Consider the following 18,355-nt stretch of genomic DNA (forward strand, 5'->3'; position numbering starts at 1 on the left):
ATCATTTTAAAATAAGAAATTTTGAAATGGAAGAATGATATAAACCAAGAAGAGAGAAAAATGGTTGAAGAAAAGTAGAGTAATGAAATGAAGGAGTGAAAGAGAGATGATGTTCTCTAATTAGTAATAAAATGATAGAGAAAAAATATGGAAGAAAGAAGAAGAATAAAGGATAAAGAGATAGTATCAAGAGATAATAACAAATGTTATGATGGGGTATAGTGGGGTGTATTGGAGGTGGTAGAATTCTTTGAGTGAGAAATTTTTTGTTGTGAGTGTGACATGTGGCAATTCAAGGAGGTGATGACACATGTATGTGAGGGAGCTTCTTTTGTTATATAGGTAAATATCCAACAAAAATAACATATCTACAAAATAAACAAAAAAAGATTTCAATACAACATCTTCAAAGAAAAAATCAATGAATAGATCTACATGCATAAAATCATTTTAAAAGAAGAAATTTTGAAATGGAAGAATGATATAAACTAAGAAGATAGAAGAATGGTTGAAGAAAAGTAGAGTAATGAAATGAAGGAGTGAAAGAGAGATGATGTTCTCTAATTAGTAATAAAATGAGAGGAAAAAAATATGGAAGAAAGAAGAAGAATAAATGGTAAAGAGATAGTATCAAGAGATAATAACAAATGTTATGGTGTGGTGTGGTAATATAATAGATAGATGATTTCTCTCTCATTTTGGAACACATTTTCTTATAAGAATAAACATAACAATGTTATTTTGTAATGAATATTCGAAATAAGAATACCACAATAATAAATAAATGAAAAATATTTTTATTTTAATAACAATAGTATAAGAATGAGGGACCACATATTTTGTCACACAATATTGTATCATTCTATGTGTCATGAGATGTGATTGCTTAGAAAAATACTTAATAATTAAATTTTTAACTTAAATATTTCCCCCCCAACCAATCATAACTCACTCATGACATATAGAATAACATAAAATGTGAGATAGAAGATGTGCTCCCTAAGAATTGAGGGATGAAGATGCTCATAACTTGTCTTTTTCAAATCTTCTCTACAACCATTTCCAAAATCTTGTAGATCAATTATGAAGTACTTTTATTTTGTATCTTTTATAAAAATTAATTTGTTTTTATTATTTTATTAGAACACACAAAATTTAATTGATCTAATTTAGAATTGTCCGATAGATAAAATTGTGTAGTTATGTGGTGCTCTAACGTTAAATAGTTTTAAAAACTAGCTTGACCTATTAACAAATTTGATGAAACTAAGAGTGATTATAATTTAATTTAGAAAGGTCTTTCCACATAGAAGTAATATACAAACTAAAATAACATAAATTTCACTACCAAAATACCATGTCAATAGCTCTTATAACTATGCACCAAAAATAGAATGTAAAGTATCTACCATCATGTCATTAATATTTATTTTGTTTGATAATACCAAATGTATTGTTTATTATGGGTAAGAAGGTAACTTACTTCAGATTTATGAACAAATGTAATTCATATGAATGAAATCATTAATATTTTTGGTTGATCTAGCGGGGTCGGGACCTTACATGTTTAGACCAGTAGATATTAATGTCATTGATATAATAATATGCAATTTGGATTTTAAGTGTTCCAAATCTAATACCCCACCACACATTCCTCTCACTTCTCTTGCAACCTCTGAACTCAAATGAACTGAAGGATCCCTTGTCTAAGGTACATACCCTACAACGTTCCTTCTCTTTCTCACTTCTCTATACAATTTCCCTTCTCGAATACACCCCAGATCCATTTTTCAACATTCCCTTATTACTTTCTTCATTTAAATTCCCACTACCATTTTCAAAATCATTCCTTTACCACCCAAACTAATCAAAATCTCTTCTTTCAATGATTTCACTGTCGGTGATGCATTTTATTTTTTGCCCCTTTTGCTTACTCTGCACATTTTCTACTGTCATGTCATGTGCCGCTTATATTAATTAGATTTGTTTCTCTTCTATGTTTGAAATATTATTTTAACTCATTCTCTTTCCATATTTTTAGATTTGTTTTTTTTCTTCATCATTGAGGCTCTATATCATTTATTATTGCTGTTTGGTCAATGAGTTTGTATTATTATTGAAGAAATTATTATTAGTATGTGTTTGATCCAATAGTGGTGTATTAAATTTTCAGTCATATTGAGTGATATTATTAGCATGTGTTCTCTTTTATTATTGAGTGATATTGTTTCAAATTTTCAGTCATGATGGTGCTTGTGCTGTTTCATTGATTTTAGTTTCAACTGTATGTGTAGTTCTTGGTTAGTGGTTCTCAATTGCTTCACCTGGGTGCTTTGTGGTACATCAGCCATTAACTTGTTGCCCTTAAATTAAGGGTGGCACATTTTTCCGGGTGAGCTTTGAACTTTGTGATTGTTGTGAGAAAATTATGGGATTCGTATTTAGCTGATTAGTTAATTTGCCTTGTAAATTGTTGATATATTTTGTAATATTATGCCAGTTGAAATTATAGTGAAATGTGAGTTTTTTGTAGTGGTGAAAATGGCAAGAGCAAGAGCGGATGGGAACCCCAGAAAGCGGTTGGTTACAACCGTGTTGGTTTTGGTGATTGTTGGTGCTCTATTTTACCTGTATTCGAGGAATACTGCCTCGTCTTCTATTGAGTATGGTCGCAAATCTTTGAAAGATGTTGGTTGGAAAGGGGACGAATCTTCCTCGGTAACTGAAGAAGGAGATGATAGTGCCATACCAAAGACCATTCCAGTGAGTTATCTATTTCAGTCTGAGCTGAATAACTTCCTCCATAACTCAAATGTTATCTTCTAATATGAAGCATTCTAATAATTTTACTCTGGTATTTACTTTTTTAAGGTATGTGATGATCGTCTCTCGGAGCTGATTCCCTGCCTAGACAGAAATCTCATATACCAAACAAGATTGAAGCTTGATCTGACCTTGATGGAGCATTATGAGCGGCACTGCCCGATGCCTGAGAGGCATTATAATTGCTTGATTCCTCCTCCTCCAGGGTACAAGGTAATACTCCTTTCTCCGGGCATCGCTTCTTATATGTAACTACATAAATTTCCTATGCATAAGCTTTTAATGTCTTATATTCTTGATAATGATAGATTCCAATCAAGTGGCCTAAAAGCAGAGATCAAGTATGGAAGGCAAATATACCTCATACCCATCTTGCAACTGAGAAATCCGACCAGAACTGGATGGTAGTAAAAGGTGAAAAGATCGTTTTTCCTGGTGGAGGAACTCACTTCCATTACGGTGCTGATAAATATATCGCGTCAATTGCCAATGTAAGTTGGTGACTCTTTATTTGGGTTAGGTGTTGGCACTATAATAATTACCAAGATATAAAACTCTTTCATATCTGATTACTTTCATGATTGATATGATAGATGCTCAACTTCCCAAACAATAATATAAACAATGGAGGACGACTCCGGAATGTTTTTGATGTTGGCTGTGGAGTTGCAAGCTTCGGAGGATATCTACTTTCTTCTGATGTATTAACAATGTCATTAGCTCCGAATGACGTTCATGAAAACCAAATCCAGTTTGCTTTAGAGCGAGGAATTCCAGCATACCTTGGTGTCTTAGGGACAAAAAGGCTCCCTTACCCTAGTAGATCTTTTGAACTTGCTCATTGTTCTCGATGTAGAATTGATTGGCTTCAAAGAGATGGTATACTTCTTCTTGAGCTGGATAGGTTACTCAGGCCAGGAGGCTACTTCGCCTACTCGTCTCCTGAAGCCTATGCTCAGGATGAAGAGGACCAGAGGATATGGAGAGACATGAGTGATCTTGTAGGACGGATGTGTTGGAAAGTAGCTGCTAAAAAGAACCAGACTGTTATATGGGTCAAGCCTCTTACAAACGATTGCTACTTAAAAAGAGCGCCCGATACCCGGCCTCCACTCTGCAAATTGGAAGATGATCCTGATGCTGTTTGGGGAGTTAACATGGAAGCTTGCATCACACGTTACTCTGACCGTGAGTGATCTTTCCCCTATTTCATACCATGAATTAGTCCTTTTTTAATATCTAGACCATGAGATAAACTGATATTAAGAATGTTCCCGGATCATTAATAGTTCAGAACAATCTTACTGTGAATAGAGACTCTGATACCACTTGGTCATAGAGACTCTGATACCATGTCAAGAACCAACTCTCCCAAATGCTTAAGCTGTTGGGTTAAGGAATGTGAATGGTTTTATATATCTAACACTAATGTTGCATGATTTTTGTTCTGATCCATCTGAAAATTCTGGTATCAATTCATGACTCTTGAATTAAAAATTGAAAAGTCAATAATCATAGATTTTGTTGATCTACAGAGATGCACAAAGCTATGGGAAGTGATTTGGTTCCTTGGCCAGCGCGATTGACTGCTCCACCTCCTCGTATTGCGGACTTTAACTATTCTACTGAAATGTTTGAGAAGGACACGGTAATTTGAAATATCTTCTGTTCTTCACTTTTAATATCTTGAATAATGAATATTTTCTCTCATAAGAGGTAGTAACAAAGTCTGCATGTAACAACAGTAAAACTAAAAAGAGAACAATATGAGAAAATACAAGACTGGTAGGAAAAGGATATGTTGGGATGCTAACATTAGCCATCTCTAATTTTTACACAGATAACTGAGATCACATTTCTTGCTTAATTAAATTTGATATGAATTAATTATAAACCTCAGTTCCTGTCCAAGTGACAATATTCTTTGGCTAAATACACTATTAGTCCCTCTACTTTAGCTATTTGGCGAATTTGGTCCCTTAACCTTTTCAATTATGAAACTTTGGTCATTACGTTAAGTTGTAATCCAAAAATTAATGGAGAACGATGATGTGGCTAATGCTAGGCCAGGTGTCAGTGTGTCACTCCACTCATCACCATGCTGACATTTTTGTTATTAAATACTAAATCAATACATTATTTAATTAAACTAATTTATCAATTATATTAATATTAATGCACTTAGCTGTATTGGTTATGAATTTATTAATAAATAGTATGTTGTATTAAAAGTACATAGATTTAAAATAAGTAATTTAATTATGTTACAAATTATAAAATGAATTTGTATAAGCAAGGTCTTGTTAAGTTTATAAACCATAATGTAGCTCTATTTCTATTCCATATGGGACTTGTGTCTTCTCTGCTTGGGATGTTGTTTATTTGTTCCCACATATCCTGTCAATGTTGCTACTGCTGGACAAGATTAACACTTCACTCAACAGTAATCAATCACAATGAAGTATAGAATAGTGAAGTCGAAACCATGGTTGGGATGCATATCCTGATAATAAGCTTAAAAGAAGTAATCATTCTAGAACTGAATCAAGGCATGATAGCTTTTGGGAAATCATGCCGATGATAACCGCAACGGAAAAAGAATTCCCGTGAAGGAAGGACTTGCGGAATCATGTTTCAAAGTTTCCAAACAGAAAAACTCTTAAGGACTGAATTGAGAGCCAAGAAGCCTAGGAATTTTCTAAGAATTCGAAGGATTCAAACAAGGAATAGGGAATTCAAGAAGAAGAAAAGAACTCCGAAATTCTCTTATTGATGAAGAGTGAATGAATTACAAGAGAGAGATGGAAAATTCTGCTAAAAATGATAACTGCCAAAACAGAATGCCCATAACAAGCTTTATAGTTTCAGCTTTTACAACAGAATAGGACAGCTGGCAAATAACAGAATTAACTAACTACTAAATTGTTTACTCCTTATAAAAAACAAACAAAAAGAATAAGGATCAGCTCTTTGTTGTCACTGATCTAACAAAGCATTTACAACATTGTCTCTGTAGAAGCCCATGCGATCGCTCCCACTAGAAAAACCCTTGCAGCTCCCTATGGTATCATAGACAAGAGTCTAAGTGAATTCTATTTTTTGTGTAGGGTTTGAGCATCTCATGCTCTATTTTTAAGCACAAGGGAAACACTCCTAAGGTGGCTAACCCTAATTCACATTATTGCTTATTGGAGTTTAGCTCATTTAATGAACCTGACCTAATAAGGCAATATAACAATATCTAGTGGGTTAATTCTATGTGTGAAAATACCTCTTGTATATTTAGGTTATAACAATTAAATCTAAATAATATTAGCTACTAGTGCATAATCGAACAATAGCCATTATGTCTGATTATATTTGCTCTGAGCATTGTCATGATCAAGCAAAGGCATGTTTACAAGTGTTGGGTATGACATGACCAATTTTGTGCAGGAGGTTTGGCAACAAGAAGTTGATAATTACTGGACCATGCTAGGCAATAAAATTAAGCCTGATACGGTTCGAAACGTTATGGACATGAAGGCAAATTTGGGTTCATTTGCTGCTGCTTTGAAGAACAAAGATGTTTGGGTTATGAATGTGGTGCCGGAAAATGGGCCAAACACTCTCAAGATAATATATGACAGAGGACTTCTTGGAACGGTTCACAACTGGTATGGCTCTTATCTTCACAGAACGAATGATCTTCAGTAGGTTATATCAAAAGCAATTCCTGTTATATTTGTTGTTTCAATTTTTAAAATATTCTCGTTGTGTCAAATGTTGAAACAAAAAAAGCAAGATACCAATTCAAAGCACTACTATGTATGAGCTGGTGTGAACTAAGCCACATTATCATTGCCGTTGTATTACTTTTTCTGACTCGATTTTGCTATCAACGTGACAGGTGTGAAGCATTTTCAACCTACCCTCGTACTTATGATCTACTACATGCATGGACTATATTTTCTGATATCATTGAGAAAGAATGCAGCCCAGAGGATTTATTGATTGAGATGGATAGAATCCTCAGGCCAAAAGGTTTCATTATTATCAATGATAAGCCGTCAGTGGTGTTGTCTATAAAGAAGTTCTTACCGGCATTGCACTGGCAGGCAGTGGCCATATCCGGTGTAGAGCAAGGTTCAGATCAAGGTAAAGATGATGCGGTGTTAATAATTCAGAAGAAGATTTGGCTGACAAGTGAGAGTGTCCGGGTTTCGGAATGATGACATTCTCACTATGTGGATGGAACTCTTGTCCATTCACTGTGAACTGCAAAATATCAGCAAAGCTAGGTGAAAGATAGCCACACTGTTGTGGGTAATTGCTCTTATAGCTCTTTTCCTATGATTTAGGTATTCTATATATGTTATTCCTAATTCTCTTCAACATAGGCATAAGTTACATGAAATCTTATTCACAAGTTATGTTATTTATATTTAATTTTAGACACAAACATTATCACCTTGTTATTGTGATTAAGATAATTGAAGAGGAATTTTGTCTTTGATCCCGTATGACACAGTATAGTTGTGAGACTAATTCTCGGGTTGAGGATGGTTAGGTAAAACCCTCCCAAAAGTGACGTCTTTGGTTTTCGAACGCTGGACATTTAGTTGGAGTTTGGTTAAGGTTGCAGTGCAGTTACATTGCAACCAACCACTGTTTTCTAAGAAATGTATTTTGTTCTAAATTGATTTGAACAAATTACCGGATATTGAGGGTTTTAATATTTTCTATTTCGCTTTTGTTCTTTTGGCGATTTTTATTATATTATTCAAATTTACAGTTGGAGTATTATTGTTGGTATTCTTTATTAGAGTGTGTTCTAGTTTATGGGTTAGGAATTTACTATTTTCTATATAGTTTTGTATAACAAGTTGAATCTTGAATCTTAAATTAGTGGGGTCGGGGTTGGGGTGGACTCCTCACAAGTTTCGTTAGACTCGAATGTGACACTTCTTACTTGGTGTAGCTTGTTACATGGGTTGTGAGTGGGAACTTAGTTTATAGTCGGACAATGTATTTTCATCCTCACCTCCACGAGGTTGATTTGCTGCCATCTTTGGCTAGGAATGGGGTACTCCGGTCTCAAATTGGTATTATGAATGTTGAACTGAGAAAGTTTGAATTTTTACTTGATGGGTTCACTCTATATGGTCATGCTTTGCAAATGGGTTTTTAGGATTCATATTCATGTGATGAATGGATTGGTGGGCATGAATGGGAAGTTTGGTCGAATGGAGGATGCGTGCAAATTGATTGGTGGAATGGTTGTGAGAAGCATTGTGTCATGGAACACCATGGTTTTTTTTGTACTTTTAAATTATGATTCATTTGGTGCTCCTAGGCTTGTTAAGCGGGTGAATAATGATATATTTTATTTTGGTACAAATTTATGATCTTATATTGTCGGAGGATTTATAGGACTATATATCATTTTCCAATTTGGTGACATCAACCTTCTTGTTTTTAATCCATGCTAAATGGGGTTTTTATGACCAAACCAATGAATTGTTTAAGTTGACGATAACAGAGGGAATTGAAATCAATGCTGAAACAAGCTTTAAGATAAAATTGTTTGGCAGTTTATATTTTTCCCACTAAAAAATGTTTCTGAGCTAAAAGCTTTTAATAATTTCTTGTTTTTTCCAAATTAAAATATCAAAATTTTCTATATTAAATTTTATAAAATATTAAAATTTAAACAGACATATGAATGGAAAGTTCAATATCATAAATACTGTTAATCTTTTTAAAAAAACAAGTTGACTCCCATGAGTGTTGGCACATTGATTTCTTCACTCAGAACCAAGTATTTATGTAAAAAGGAAACATAAGCAAATAAGTTGGCTGTAAATAAGTAGAAAGCACTAAAAATAACAAGTTTAAAGCAACCTCAATTATTCAGCTACAAACCAGTAATAACTATAAAAATAATAAAAGCTGCCCATTAAAGCAAAATAGTAAGATTTTAAATGTGTTATTGACTCCACATTCACAATAACGGCAAATTTACCTAAATGGTTTACATTAACTGAAATATTAGCACTTTTTAGAAACTTGGTATTGGGGTAGATATTCTTACTTCAACTCAGCAACCACATTGCTGATTATCTTTCTTTTTTTTATTTCACCCCTCACCAAACTCGGCAATAGGAATGTAGAGTTTTTTCAAATAGTATTTTAATATAACTCGCCCAACCAGAATGTAGAGTTTGTATTGATATTTTCCCATCTTAGAATTGGCAATTGTATTGTCGATTCTTTCGAACACCGCTAATGTTTTGATTTTTAATATAAATTTGGCATTGTATTTTTATAAAGTTGGCAACCTCATTGGATTTAAAAAAAATATCATGCATATACAAAGATCATGAATATTTTCTTCTTCTAATAAACATTATCTAATTTATTGTTTCATTAGAATCTCTGAAGAAACTAGGGTAAAAAAAGGAATTATATTTTATGATGTTCTATTATTCTATCTTATATATAAAAGGCATGTCTTATTGAATTTGGCACATGGAATTTTAACTCTCCCATTTCGAATTTAAGGTGTGATTGTTGCATTTTACTCAATGAAAGGATAAGCCAACGGCGATGCAAATAGATAAATAACTAAGCTCTAGTGTATCTAATACTCGAAGGAGAACTCACACTTGAGGGGGAGATGCTGGGCATTCCAAGTGTGAATGAAGAAGTCTTGCATTGAGCAAAAATAAATTAGTTAAATAGCATATAAGTAGATGAACTCATGGACGTAATGTCTTAATTAATTGAATTCATCCATGTGTGAGTCTTTATACAATTTGACTTCATTCTACACCTAAACTCAAAACTCATATAAGTTTATGAGTTTATTTGTAAAAGTAGGATTTACAAGTATACGAGTTTATTAATGAGAATATCTTAAAATATCTAATGTGATGGTTAACAAATATCAAAAGCATGAACAATGACGTATCTAGGATCTGAAGACATAATGTGTGATATAGGTTAAAAATTAAAATAATAAATATCATTATATAAAATGATGAAAACATTAATATAAAAATTACAAAATTTAAATATATCAATCAAATAAGTTATGTATTTCATAGTTGATCTATATCTGACTTCATATTTTCAATCATTAAATTATTAACTTGTTGTCAATGTTATTGAACAATTCTCGCTCAATATAAGTGACTAGATAGTCTTTCATTCATGCATTTCTCATTCGACTATGCAACCTATTTTTTTATTGAAAGTTAAAATGACTCTTTCTATCGTTGTTGTGACAACAAGTAAAATCATTTTTAATTTAAAAAAAAAGAAGCTAATAAGTATACAATGTGTCTTTCACTTTCAAACAACTTATCTAAAAAATTATTGATTCCTTTTAAAGAAAAAAATTCAATATTAATACACATTTCAATGATGTAACTCTCAAGTTGGTTATCAAGCATCACCAAATTAATTAGAAAAAACACGTGGATAAAACTTTGCAAATTCAATTAGTTTTGTCATATTAAAATTAGGGAAACGATAATAAATTTCTTTAAGTTACATATCAACAATAGTATAAAATTATTTAGCACAACTCCATGAAACATGTCATGTTGTTTACAAAAAAAAAAAAGGTAAATATTTTAGACTTGTAAAGTTGTTAACAGTATACACATTTTTTCAAAATATTCAGTGTGCGCATTTGCACACGCTAAGGTGCATGTAACACCGTCACTGAGCATGAGTGATGCATTGTAGTTGTGTTAATATTATATAATTTATATAATAGTGCTCCAATGATTTTATTTGTAAAGGTAGGATTTACAACATTATGGCTAAATATTTTTTTACATCTGCGAGAGAAGCAACAAGTAAATCATGTATTATAGTAAGTTTTATAGCACTATTTCATGGCAACATATATTTTTTGGGAACAATTTGAGTATAAGTTATTTGCCATGCTCGAGAAAAGGGGTGATTCATAGACATTTTTAAGAGTTAATATCTATATATTGATAATGTAAAGATTTATACTTAGTCAATGCATCATTTCTTAAAAAGATGGCATACTTATGTAGATGAAGATAGAAAAATAGAGATGAATGAGCAATCCTTCTTATTTCTTGAACACGGAAAGAAGGATGAAGATAAGGAAGAAGAATTTCAATCTAAAGTGAAAATATACCTATGAATTTTTTATTATCTATCTTGGTTTTCAATGAAAGGGAAAACGAGAATATACAGCCAAAGAAAAAACAGAAGAAAACAAAACTTTCCTAAAATGGCAAAACGACTGAAACAGAAAAACGAAAATAACAGAAAAAGAATTCCAAAAAAAGGAAAGTATGTTAAAAGCAAAAAAGAACTTAATCAAAAATAATCCAAGTGGTTAGGATGATTCTTCTCTTCATTAGAATCACAATTCAAAACGCCCCCAGAAGCTGGAATGTGGATATTGAACATTCTAAGCTTGGAAATAACACGATTGGACCTTTGTGAAGAGCCTTTGTGAGGTAATCTGCCAACTGATATTCAGAGGGAACAAGTAGAAGATGAACTTTACCATCTTGCACTCTTTCACGAATGGAGTGACAATCAATTTCAATGTGTTTTGTCATTTCATGGAAGATCGGATTGGCAGCTATGTGAAGGGCATACTGATTGTCACAATAGATCATGATGGGAGTAACATGGGTGACTTGCAAATCAGGGAGAAGATAACTCAGCCATCTTGCTTCAAAATCAGCCAAGGCCAAGGCACAATACTCAGCCTATGTAGAGGATCTGGAAACAGTCTTTTGCCTTTTACTTTTCTAAGAGATCAATGAGGCACCAATGAAGAAACAAAATCCTGCGATTGACCTTCTAGTGTCAACACAAGACCCCCAACCAGAGTCACTAAACCCAATTAATTTCGTTGTGTTATGAGCTAGGAAGAAGAGACCATGTCCTGGAGCATTTTTAAGGTACTTGACTATTATCAAGGCAACTTCATAGTGAGTGTTAGTGGGATTGGCAAGAAACTGACTCAAATGACTAACTGAGTAGGAGATATCAGGCCTTGTGTGAGTAAGGTAGATCAATCTCCCAACAAGACTTCTGTATTTGCAGGGATCAGTGAGAGGTTGACCACAATTGCCAAACAATTTTGTGTTAGGATCCATAGGGGTTGAGCAGGGTTTGGAACCAAGGAGACCATTGTCTCTTAGAAGGTCCAATGTGTACTTTATCTGGAAAATGTTGATTCCTTTTGCTGCTCTAGCCACTTCAATTCCAAGGAAATACTTCAGCTCACCCAAGTCCTTGATGCTGAATTGTTTGTTCAATAAGGCTTTAAGTTGAGTAATTTCTTGCAAGTCATTTCCTACAACCATCAAATCATCAACATATACAAGAATTGTAGTGAAACTATCATTGGTTGATTTAATAAACAAAGAGTAATCAACTTTGGATTGAGTATACCCGAATTTAGACAAAGTGGTAGTGAGTTTTGCATTCCATTGTCTGCTGGCCTGCTTCAAATCATAGAGAGATTTTTGAAGCTTGGACACTAATCCTGAATGCTGAACAAACAAGCCTAAAGGAGGTTTCATATAGACTTCCTCCAACAAATCACCATGCAAGAAAGTTGTGTTTACATCCATCTGATGAATACGCCAATCCTTTGTAGCAGATAAAGCTAGCATGGTTCTAGTTGTTGTCATCTTAACAAGAGGACTAAATGTTTCAAAATAGTCAAGTCCAGCTGTTTGAATATATCCTTTTGCAACTAGCCTAGCTTTGTATTTGTCTATAGCTCCATCAGAATTATGCTTAACCTTACAAATCCATTTGCATCCTATGACTTTCTTATCTTTAGGAAGCTTGGTAAGAATACATGTGTCGTTATCATCAAGGGCTTTAAGTTCACCATCAATGGCTGAAGTCCAACACTTATGCTTAATTGCCTCTTCATAGGAATAAGGCTCAGTATGAGTATTCAGGTTCAGAGTAAAATGTATGTGCTTGTTGGAGAGCCTACCATAAGACATGTAATCTGAAATAGGATGTTTGGTACTATGCTTATTCAAAGTAGATGCCTCTAAGGATAAAAGGTAGTGGTAGTCTTGAAGATGAGAGGGTAGACCTTTAATCCTAGTAGATCTCCTAAGATTAGGATTAGGTTTTGTATGAGGCAGAGTTTCATCAAGATTTTTATCATGCTCATTATTGTCATTATTGACATTATATGGAGCATGGTCATTACTAATGACAGCTTCATTTTGTATCCGTTCAGTGTTAGCAGCATCATTATTCACAACGGCCTCATTTTGTATAGGATAATCAAGAAAATGATCATGAGTAATATAGGAAGAGGTAGGCAGAGAATGTTCATTTTCATTGCTTGAAGAATCAGAAATAAAAGGAAATACATGTTCATAAAAAACAACATTTCTAGAAATGAATGTCTCTCTATTCTTCATGTCAAAGACTATATAACCTTTTGTGCCAGTTTTGAAACCAAGAAAAACACATTTCGTAGATCTCGGATCAAGTTTCTTTCTATGACTAGAAAGAGTAGATGCAAAGTATAAACAACCAAACATTTTAAGCATCAATAAATTGGGATCATGCTTAAACAATATTTGATGTGGAGAATTTTGAGACAAATAAGGACTAAGTTGTCTATTAATAAGGTAAACAACATGATTAACAGCAAAATTCCAAAAACATTTAGGAAGAGAAGATTGAAACAGGAGAGATCTAGCCACTCCCAAGATGTGTTGATGTTTTCTTTCAACAATCCTATTTTGTTGGGGAGTTTCAACATAAGTGTTCTCATGAGAGATCCCCTTTGAAGCATAAAAGTCAGTGAGTTTGAACTCAAGGTCATTATCCGATCTAACACATTTTGTCTTGATGCCAAATTGTGTTTCAACAAAGTTAATAAAGATTTTCAAAAGATTAGATGCTTTAGACTTAAGTTTCATGAGATGAATCCAAGTATGCCTAGATTTATAATCTACTATGGTCTAAAAATATCTATGTCCACCTATAGAATGGACAGATAGGGGACCCCATATAGCAACATGAATAAGATCAAATGCATTTAAAGATTCAGTAATACTTTGCTGAAATGGTAATTTCCTTTGCTTGGCATAAAAATAAGTTTCAGAAGGGTTAACATAAGGTTTTAAAGAAATGAAAGGAAATTGTTTTTGCATAGTTATCAATTTGGCATGAGATAAATGTCCCAATCTTTTATGCCATACATCACTCTTGTAAGTATTGAAATGATTTACATAGGGAACACTAGTAATCAGACTACTATCGTTAACAGTGTATAATCCCTTTCTAATCTCAGTTGCACCAATCATCCTCAAGGTATTCTGTTCCTGGATTAAAAATTTCATTTTCGAGAAAATTAACTCACAATTGAGGGAAGCAGTAAGCTTAGAGACAAATATAATATTTAATTTGAAGCTAGATATATAAAGAACATTTGAAAGATAGAAATCATTGGAGAATAGAACAATTCTTGAGATGGCAGCCACAACATCACTTCCATTGGGCAATTTCACATGTATGGGAGGTATTTGTTTAAAAGATTGGAAATTTGACATTGAGTAGCACACATGATCTGTGGCACTAGTGTCAAGTATCCAATCTTTTGACAAGAACAAGCCATGAGAAGGATGTGCCATACCTGAGGGATTTGAACTAATCTGATTAGTGGTGTGTAATGGTTGAGCATTATTCTACTTCATCAGAGACAAGATGACTTGTTATTGATCTATAGTGAAAGGCATTGGTCCTGATTCTTTCTGGTTTTGCTCAGCATCATTGCTGTCATCTGCACAATTTTCTTCATTACTCATGACATTGTTGTTGTTTCTAAAGCTTGGAGGAAAACCATGCTTTTTGTAGCAAACTTCAACTGTGTGACCTGATTTGTTGCAATAGGTGCAGATTCTTGTATTATTGCCTCTTCCAAGATAATTTCTTCCTCTTCCTGAATTGTTTGAATTATAACCACGAAATCCTATTCCTCTAGCTCTTACTCTGCCATAAGGTTCTTCTGCATTACTGATCAAAATTTTGGGTTCTTCATTAGTAGGGCGTTTAGTTGCCTTTCTTGTTAGACAAGTAGGGAAAATGCTTTATTTATACCAGGTAGGGGCTCCATGAGCATGATCTAGGATCTAACCCCGGAATATTGCTCATTCAATCCCTTTAAAAACCTGATAACATAGTCATTTTCCATGTATGCTTTCACAATAGGAACCACAGTGCTTTTGTATTTGAATTCACACATGCATGATGGAATGGGCCTAAAGTTGTATAATTCTTGCCATAGCCGTTTTAGCTATGTATTATGCATCAATTGACAAATTACCTTGTCTCAAACTATAGTGATCTTCTTGTACCTCACATATAGGAAAAATATCCCCATGGTAATATCTCTCATTGAGGTCAGTCCATACCTCAAAAGTCGTTTCCAGCCAAAGGACACTTTCTGCAATTGATGGATCTAGGGATTGATTGATCCAAGACAGAACCAAAGTATTACATCTATCCCAAATTGAAAATAGCAGATCATCGGAAGGAGGTTTTGGCAATCCACCATCGATGAATTGGAGCTTATTCTTGGTTTTTAAAGCCATTGTCATAGCTTTGGACCAACAATGATAATTTCCTCCTTTTAATGGTACAAACACAAGAGCAGAGCCAGGGTTCTCACTAGGGTGAATGAAGTATGGGCTAGATGGGTCACTCAAGACGCTTGTAGCCATAGCAAGAGGTTTAAGGGAGAATCTTAGAATAAGATGAAATAGTGGAAGAAGATGAAAAGAACAATAGAAGTGCAGTATAGCTTAAAGCTCTAATACCATCTTAAAAAGATGGCATACTCATGTAGATGAAGATAGAAAAAGAGAGATGAATGAGCAATTCTTCTTCTTTCTTGAACATGTGAAGAAGGATGAAGATAAAGAAGAAGAATTTCAATCTAATCAATTTGGATCTCTTATGTTTTTCGGTTGGCACCAACTTAATCCTAGTAAATTTAAATTTAAATTTATGTCCACAACTTTTAAAATATAGATACACTTATTTTCTCCATTATGTTAATGTTAACATAAGAAGGATAATGGAGTGCATGGATTGTCTGTCCAACACTCTGTCTCAAACTCTGTCCTCCACTTATTATATTTAGTCATCTAATTTAAAATGTCACATCATTTGTATTTTAATAATTTTAAAATTAAAACTGTTAACATCCTTTTATCTTCCTGCGTTTATGATTTTCCATTGAATTCTAATTTTCATGTTCCTATTTTTGTCTATGGGGACAAGTTTGTGAAAACAATTTAGTTAAACTCTTTTCAATAAGTTTTCTTCTAGGAATGAGCTAAAAGTTTCTTGTATAAACTTTTCTCAGAGTTTCTGCTAAGCTTATTGAAATAAGCTTAAAATATTATAAGAACAATATATGTTTTCTTTATTTTTTAATAAGCTAGGAACATTATAAGCTATTTTTATAAATTTATTTTCATAAGCTTTATGATCTCTTCCAGTTCATATTAATCTTTTGTGGGGAATAATTAATTTTCACCGTGAAACATATTTGTTCTTTGATGAAATATGAGAGCCGCTACAATGCGGAGACAATTCTAATAAAGTAGGAAGTTACCCATGCATTTGTACGGGATGATATTTTTTTGCGTCATGATTAAGAACATATATTATATGTACATTCATATGGTTAAGAACACATATGTTACTTGTGCATTCGCATGTTCAAAAACACATATGTTATCCGTGCATTCATTCATATTGTTAAGAACACACTTGTGACCCGTGCATTCTCAAGGTTAAAAAGAGACATGTTACCATACACTCGCATGGCTAAGAACACACATGTTATCGTGCATTCGTATAGTTAAAACACATATGTTACTCATACATTCAGATTGTTAACAACATATGTGTTACTCGTGTAGTTGCCTATTAAAACACATAATAAAAATAAATGACAATTTCGAATTTGAATTTCCTAATGAAAATAGGAAACATAAACATGCTATGTGATTTTTTTTAAACAAATATTTTCAAAAGTTCTAGAAAATAATGATTTTTTCAATTTTGAATTTGATTTTTTTTAATGAAAATAAAGAAATCAAATTTTGATACTATATGAGTCTTTTTATTAAAAAATATTTAAAAGTTACAAAAAAACTTCAAATTTGAATTTGATCTTTTAATTATTGTTATATTCTTTACATTTAAGATCAACTTACCTGTTTTTTATTAACTCTAACAGATATATTATTGTATGACATGAGGAAAGGAAATGACTTTTGAAATTCAAGTTTTATTTTATGGAAATAACATCTTTTTTAGACAGTTATCACAAATATAGGGTGTTAAGTTTAGTCTTTTTATTAGTCATTCAATTCATACATAGTAGAATATCAAATATAGTATGGGAGAGTTCGAACATGAAAGCTCTTTTCGAGGGAAAAAATAAATGAGAGGGTGACATGTGTTCATGGTGACATAAAAATGCATTTTTTTATTATTATATAGTTAATAGATATGTAATACATTTTTAAAACAGACGTGTCACCTGTACATTCGCATTGCTAAGAACATACATGTTAATCGTACATTCGTATAGTTAAAACACACATGTTACATCTATATTCGGATTGTTAACAACACATGTGTTATGTGTATTTGTCTATTAAAACACATAAGGAAAATAAATTACTATTTCGAATTAGAATTTTCTAATGAATATAGGAAACCGGAATATGGTACTATGTGTTTTTTTCTGAAAATAAATATCTTTAAATGTTGTAGAAAATAATGACTTTTTTTAATTTCGAATTTGATTTTTTTTAATGAAAATAGAGAAATCAAATCATGATACTATAGGAGTCCTTTTTATTAAAAATATATTTAAAAGTTACAAAAAAAACTTTAATTTCAAATTTGATTTTTTTAATTATTATTATATTCCTTACATTTCAGATCATCATCTTATCTGTTTTTTTTTTATTAATTCTAACAGACATATTATTGTATAACATGAAGAAAGGAAATGACTTTGAAAATTCCACTTTAATTTGACGAAAATAACTTCTTCTTTGGACAGTTGTCACAAATATAGGGTATTTAATTTAGTCTTTTCATCGGTCATTTCAATTCATACATAGATAATATAAGATAAAATATAGTGTGTGAAACTTCACTATAGGAACATAAGTTCTTTTGGAGGGAAAAAAATAAATAAGAGAGTGACATATGTTCATAATGATATGATAAAGATATTTTTTTTTATTACATAGTTAATAGAATAAATTTATTATGTGAGAGCATATTATTTTCTAAAATGAAGAGAGATACTTCTTTCATGTAATTTGAAGAGTTGTTTTACAAAAGTAGTGAATGAAGAGATAAAAAGATGTTAACAATGTCAGTTTTAAAATTATTAAAATATAAAATGATGTGTCATTTTAAATTAGATGGCTAAATATAATTAGTGGGGACATAGTTTGGTGTAGGATGTTGG

The 18,355-nt window shown here is 32.5% G+C and overlaps 1 protein-coding gene across 7 annotated transcripts; it reads left to right on the plus strand.

Moving 5' to 3' along the window:
- The first annotated feature begins 1,616 nt into the window (after positions 1–1,616).
- LOC109339943 (probable methyltransferase PMT3) lies at positions 1,617–7,535 on the plus strand. 7 transcript variants are annotated; one of them, XM_019577493.1, is made up of 9 exons: positions 1,617–1,711; positions 2,295–2,392; positions 2,534–2,763; positions 2,872–3,036; positions 3,132–3,314; positions 3,417–4,011; positions 4,359–4,471; positions 6,259–6,479; positions 6,713–7,034. In XM_019577493.1, the coding sequence occupies exons 3-9, from the start codon at positions 2,542–2,544 to the stop codon at positions 7,032–7,034; spliced, it is 1,821 nt and encodes a 606-aa protein (XP_019433038.1). In that variant the 5' UTR covers positions 1,617–1,711; positions 2,295–2,392; positions 2,534–2,541. The 7 variants fall into 7 exon arrangements, with proteins under 7 accessions (XP_019433038.1, XP_019433040.1, XP_019433039.1 ...); XM_019577494.1 differs by lacking the exon at positions 1,617–1,711 and adding an exon at positions 1,731–1,900; XM_019577491.1 differs by lacking the exon at positions 1,617–1,711 and adding an exon at positions 1,731–1,896.
- The last annotated feature ends 10,820 nt before the right edge of the window (positions 7,536–18,355 follow it).

The sequence above is a fragment of the Lupinus angustifolius genome, unplaced genomic scaffold (assembly GCF_001865875.1).
Source record: "Lupinus angustifolius cultivar Tanjil unplaced genomic scaffold, LupAngTanjil_v1.0 Scaffold_121_15, whole genome shotgun sequence".
NCBI lineage: Eukaryota > Viridiplantae > Streptophyta > Magnoliopsida > Fabales > Fabaceae > Lupinus > Lupinus angustifolius.

Bases quoted from the DNA above. Each gene is read 5' to 3' on its own strand.
- LOC109339943 (XM_019577493.1), top strand. From the start codon at position 2,542: ATGGCAAGAGCAAGAGCGGATGGGAACCCCAGAAAGCGGTTGGTTACA. The intron at 2,764-2,871 runs GTGAGTTATCTA...TACTTTTTTAAG, and splicing joins CCATACCAAAGACCATTCCA to GTATGTGATGATCGTCTCTC. The intron at 3,037-3,131 runs GTAATACTCCTT...TGATAATGATAG, and splicing joins CTCCTCCTCCAGGGTACAAG to ATTCCAATCAAGTGGCCTAA.